The 6,366-nt window shown below is 47.4% G+C and overlaps 1 protein-coding gene and 1 non-coding gene across 2 annotated transcripts; one reads left to right on the forward strand and one right to left on the reverse strand.

Moving 5' to 3' along the window:
* On the reverse strand, window positions 1–719 carry BJ212DRAFT_1408563 (uncharacterized protein). Its single transcript, XM_041337449.1, has one exon. It carries the CDS (start codon window positions 485–487, stop codon window positions 251–253), a length of 237 nt encoding a protein of 78 aa, XP_041185352.1. The 5' UTR covers window positions 488–719; the 3' UTR covers window positions 1–250.
* BJ212DRAFT_t145 lies at window positions 642–714 on the forward strand. Its single transcript has one exon. It is a non-coding gene; the product is annotated as a tRNA-Thr (tRNA).
* Window positions 720–6,366: the final 5,647 nt, after the last annotated feature.

Raw genomic sequence — 6,366 nt, forward strand, 5'->3', positions numbered from 1 at the left:
ATTAATATTATAATTTTAATGTTCCATAGAATGTTATCCAGTGCCGTCTGCAGCGATGATCGACACGGAACAAGCGAGGAAATCAACCTCTCATGCTGCTGCTGCAACCGCCGCCGCCGAGGGCTCAGATAGAGTAAGCTTCTCAAGAGCATCCTCGAACTTATCGGCATCACTATCGTCATCTTCCTCCTCACTCTCCTCACTTTCCTCCGATGCAGACCCCTCGTCATCCGGAGGTTCGTCTTCAAAATCAAGCTGCCGCTCTTGTTTGTACATCTCGCTGAAAAAGATTCGCATGACGTACTGGATCGTAGACAACTCTGATGATCAGACTGCAGCTCGGACACGTTGCGATATCCTCGCAGTTGGCAAGCTGCTTGCGAGAGATCTCGAAGCGGTCGCCGCAGGGGCACGGATAGTGGTAGACACCTTTTACCTCATCCCATGCCATATCTTCAATTTCGATCTCGTCGTAATAAGCCCCCATATTAAAATTGTGAGAGAAGGGTCCGTTCAACGTTGCTGGATAGCCGCTGGTCAACGGTCTGAGATCAACGTTGTGCGTCTGTGCCAAGTTCCTGATCCGTAGTTCCCACGCAACTTTTAAGGTTCAACAAGTGCTGGTCTTGGCAATCATTAAGTCCCGTTTAGCTCAGTTGGTAGAGCGCGTCACTAGTAATGACGAGGTCAGTCGTTCAAGTCGGCTAATGGGAAGTCTTTTTGTTTTGTTTCCACTTGGATTGCCGAACGCAAGCGAATTCATCGACATCTGCCACAAGACCCGGTGACGCAAATCTAGATCCTTAGGCTGTCCAGACTAATAGCTAGCCTCATAGCTGACCTATATGCATATAGCATAACTTGTAGTATATAGTTAAGGGTATATAGCTCGGCCCTCAGTACGTATTCGGTGATGACCGGTGCCGGCACTGGGCAGCGGGCCGAGGATGCATGCGTTTTTTGATTTTGATATAGTTGTACTTACCCTTGTTTCTTTGCATTTGCATGGCACTATCAGTACATCACGGGCCTGGAGGCGGTGAGTATGAGCCAAGGACTTGGAGCAGGCAAGGGCGCGTTATGAGGGTGTGAGACTTGAGTTGGAGGTGTCACAGAGGGATCTTTGACGGCCGGACCCGCGGCCCAGTGGGAGAGGTGAGTTTGTTGCGTTTGGATTTTCTACAGCTTTCCGCGTGACGCACTGCCTAGTAGCACCGCCAGTGGGATACACATATAAGTATCACTTCGATCGCCCCTGCCGGTACTACTTGCTTCCACTTGTGACTTTAAGTTTCTGTACTTAATTTCATACGATGATACCTACTACAGTCAATCAAGGGTGCATCCGCCTATTTCGGTGATACAAGCGCTGGATGGTGGTATATATTATGTAGCAACTCATCGTTGTGTTCCACCGAAATCGCCACTCTGACACAAATCCCTCGAATATGACCCTAGTCTCAAATGAACTCGGTGGTTGGCCGGACAACGATACGTATCAAGTTGCCAACTATGTTTTAGGTTCGTCGAAAGAGCAGGCCCGATGCCGTCTGACTCTATCTTTGACTGTGGTTTTACAGTGGCATCTTCAACTGCAATACTCTATGATTGGGGTGAGCAACACAGCATTTATCGAGGCGATCGTTGATATCCCGGTATCATTTAGCACTGATATTCGGACAAGAGGTAGGTTGATGCCGTTGATGTTGTTACCGAAGCAGCCATCTCACTACTAAGAATGGATTTATAGGTTGAACTGGTCTGGGTGAGTAGAATTCTCATCGCAAACTAACAGCAGAACGAGACAGCTAATTCGGGGCAGAGACGACACTGGTCTCCCGTGACCCTTCTATACACCACTGTATGTAGCTAATGATATGCGCTGCGGCGCACTTGGCAAGCCGTCCGTACTGACTTGAGAATATTCTAGGTGCGCTATGTTGGAATACTATACTCTATGTATGTTCGCAAGGCCAACAAGTTGGCATTGTACTGATCAGTCATCTCTCACTATCAGCAACAACATACTGCGTATGTTTCCTTACTCTTTTGTTATTTCTTCTGAATAGGAACAAGCAGCGAGTCTCCCGGGAGTTTCGATGACAGTTGTGGTAATTATTCTGTACCAGCGCCTGCCTGCCATGCCCGTCCAACTGACTACACCTCTACTTAGGAGTGAGTGAGATTCCTGGATTTTGGGGATTCGATATAACATCTGAAATAGCTGTAAGTTTGACCAAAGTGTTTAGTCCCCCGAGACTCTTCAGTAACTATTTTTTTTCAGGTACCATGTTTTTCCTGATACGAGCGGGGATATATTTCGTTATAAATACCATACTCGGCAGTGAGTTACTCGGTTGTGAAACCCGCTAATGTTCGACTGAGATATCTCGCAAGTTATCGTGGCTGCTCGATTATATGCCATGTATCAGCGATCTAGAAAAATCCTCGTTCTTCTCATCACAATCTTCCCAACCCTCACAATCGCCTGTGGACTACTGATCGTATTGGCGATCCGCAATTTTTCTTGGGGTATGCTTCAATTACCATAGAACACCTTGAGCCATCAAGCTGATAGGACGAATTCCAGACGAGCTCTCCGGCACCCACCAGTGTGTTTACGAGGTTAAGAGAGAAACCCAACTTGAACTTCTGTTGGCCGGGGTTTGGATACTCCGCATTGTGTGGGAGGTCATCGCACTCTGTCTTGCAGTCTGGATTGCTGTAAAACATTTCCATGAAATGCGGCGGTCATCTACAGAATGGTCTATTGGGGACTGTTTCATGGTGTTAATGAAAAGTCATGTGCTTTACTTTGCAGCGTGAGTTTCCAATCTTAACGCGATTGACCTTCTTTCGCTGAAGTCCCACATGTGCTAGCTTTGCTGCTGTTTCTTGTTTCAGCCTTGGTTGCCTGTCTCCTAACATAATAGTGAGCATGCCGATCTGTGATTGTCATCTTGCATCTGATCACTCCTATTTTGTCTATAGAACTCATCTTCCGTGGGGGCTCAGATTTATTATGGCGCACTTCAAATCGCCATGTTTGTGCAATTGTTCGTGCTGGGACCACGTCTCACTCTTAGCATTCGAAAATATAACGCCAAGTACACGGCTGATGCCGAACCAGGAACTTGTACGACTTCGATTGCTTTCCAGGACTCGGAGCTCGTAAGGGTGTTGACTGGTGCTAGCAGTGTATAGCACGAAAACGGTCCGAATACTCGGGTGTTCTGTAGGGAACAAGCGAACAGTGGACTTGTATACGGTACTAGTTTGGTGCTCGAAGTTGAAAGGGAAGGTATAGGTAGCCAATACTGGAATTAGCTAGTACCCGCACGAAGCTAAGCGGAAACCACGCCTCCGTGCGGACGAGGACCTCCTCGAGTCTTGACATGTTTTTTTGTAATGTGACCAAGTCCCTAGGTGCTCTATACTGCGTGTGGATTACGGATTTCTTTGCCACTCTACCCGCCTGGCGACCTCGCATCTACCAGCTATTTAATGCTGCGAATATACACGAGGTACAAGCATGGAGTCTGAATGGGTCGTCGGGGCTCTCGGCGGCTCGTTTCATAGAAGCGAATGATTCGCTGCACGAGAAAAATCAGAAGTGGAAGCGCTCCTTCAAGATGATCATTTGATGCAAATTTACAATGTTGCGCCTATGCATACAAAACTAGTTGAACGACTGCAGTTCAATCATAGAGTACTACAGTCTCTAATGGATGTATGTAAATTGATACAAAAAACTGGCTAACTGATATACAATATTTCCTCGCTATAGTACAATAACTCTCTCAAACAAAATCTACCAATGTAACCCGCCAAACAGTCCTTCGACACCTCGGATACTGCGTAAAGCGGCTTTGTACACTTCTAATACAAAGTCTCCCCGAAAGCTCATCCCAATCCTGTACTATTCGAGTTGTGGCAGATGGAGCTGGAGTGTGAGTTTCCTGCAAGTCCATAAGTGCACGACCTTCACGGTGATCGTCTTCTGGGACTGCGGTCGTCTCGATAGCCATTTGCCAAGGAGCTGTCGTCCCTTTCTGGTTGGGCAGGGAGGAAAGCCAGAATATGCGCTGCGCTGCGAATAAGCACGGCCACTGTGAGCTTTGTGGACGTGGGGGCTCAAACTGCAATGAAAGGTGAGTTACTCCACGGATCCGAGGATGCAGAGCAAAGCTTACATTATACTTCTCAACGACGTGGGAATTGGGTTCCGACGCATCGAGGTCAGGTCGTATGAATCGAATCTGGCCTTCGTACAAAGTTACTATAGCTCCTTCATGAAACATTTTGACGAAGCGTCCAAAGGTCACGGCAGCAGGACGAAGCTGCCAGAATGGCGTGAGCAACGGTGGTGAGTTTGCATCGAAGTCGTTGGGTACAGCGGAGGGAATATTATACGCAGTCATCAATCGCGTGCTGACGAGCAAGATGCACGGAACCCGACCGGACAGGCGCAAGTCGTACCGTATCTGTACAGATTCATCGGTATTCTCCAGTTATATTGTTTTCATCTTCGTACTTACGCGGAGTTTGCCGTCGTGTCCCTTTGGACAGTCAATTTCAACAGTCATATCCTTTCGAAAACTGTCGTAATTCTCGTTTAGCTGCATGATACGAAGGAAATGCCTCCTGTCGGAAGTAATCCAGCCATATACGACATAGTCTCCTGCTGCCGCATAATTCCGCACAAACACGTTTGTGCGAAAAATGAGAGGTATCGTAACTGAGGGTATCTTTGTATTTAAATGCATGATTGCGAAGGTGTTGGATCTAGTCGGAGTTGGTGAGTATGGGGAATTGGGCCCCTGAGGATATATCGCACCCGTCATTGCACTTGGTTCGTAGTAGCATGAGATCATCACCGCGAGACGATTTATATGGACCGTCTTGGTCGAGGAAGGGGAGCCAGCAAATCTCGCTCTGAAAGGTCGTAGATGCAGCAGGAAATATAGCTCCCGGCCCCGCGTTTGGTTTCATTAAGCACAAGTTGGAATGTCGAGCAGGGTTGAGATTTCGACAGTGGAAGAGCAATACTAGCCATGTCCCACCCGGAAGAAATTTGAGACCTTGAAATACACCCGGGAAATCTAGTGGGAACGTGTAAAGACGCTTAGGGACAATGCTAGGCTGTGTCCATATGTGGTCTAGTCGGGCAGCGGTTTTCAGCTGGTGACGAATGTCTTCCGCAGTGCATGAACGCAGATGGGGGTAGCACTGGTCAAGAAAACGATGCTGAAAGAGGACGTCGCGCCAGACATGTCGTAATGAGGCAAATTCGTGCAATGTTCGACATGTCTGTGAATAAAGTATAAAAGGGCTCACAGAAAGAGTAGTAATCTACCACAGACTCACACTTCCAAGCCTTATGATGTCCAAGACGGAAAGATACTTCATAATCACGAGCCATACATCGACCACGAACTTGGAGGGGCTGTAGACGTGACCATGCTGGCTGGCTGGTACTACAAACATGGGTATCAAAGTCGGTGTTGGTGAGTCTGGTCATTTTCAGGCAGCGGGTAGTCAGTGATCACGACATATGGCGTCACAACTCTCGGGTGCCGCGTCTAATAGTGGCGGAACTATTTTGAGTAGTTATGCTGCCGGCGGTAGAACTGGCAGGCACAGGTACTGCGTACGTAAGTTTGAGGCACATGCGGCGACACATGCTTCGTACCACTTTCGACTCCACTCCCATTTCTAGCAGCAACACCCGTCTCGCTCTAGATTATTCTTCAAGATTCTCTGCGAAGTTCCTTTAAATCACACTCGACGCATCATGATCACTTTCGATGGCAGAATTTCTTCAAAGCTGCTGCGGTGGCCCACCCGCCCTCACGGAGCTCACCCTGGATTCTTTCGCCCAGATAGCGTCATCGCTTCCGATATCTACTATTTGTACAAATCAGATTACATCGACTTGCAATGCCATCTGATTTCCCATCACGAAAAACTAACAGCAATGCACAGAACTACAGCTCGATATATTAGCATCGTGGAATCAATATTCCAAGTCCCATCTTCGTTTATATCATAATCTGTGACCATAAACTCATTCTCTATTGCTGTAGGCACTAATCCCTCGTCAACGCACTGCAGTTCTGCAAAATCGAATACTCCCTTCTAGAACTTCCTTCCCATCCACATTCCAGTCCGAGGCAAATTCCTTGACTTCGCATTATGATCTCATCAGACTCGACAACCAATTGGCTCGAAGAAGAAGCATCGCTTCCCTTGTCATCGCACAAAATAACTGTAGCCATCAAAGGCATCTTTCTTCTCGTGGGTTTCTTTATATGGTCGGCCTCCAGACTTACTATAGCCATTGTAGAGATTTTAAGTATCTCACAT

Source organism: Suillus subaureus, assembly GCF_016647635.1.
Source record: "Suillus subaureus strain MN1 chromosome Unknown BJ212scaffold_265, whole genome shotgun sequence".
NCBI lineage: Eukaryota > Fungi > Basidiomycota > Agaricomycetes > Boletales > Suillaceae > Suillus > Suillus subaureus.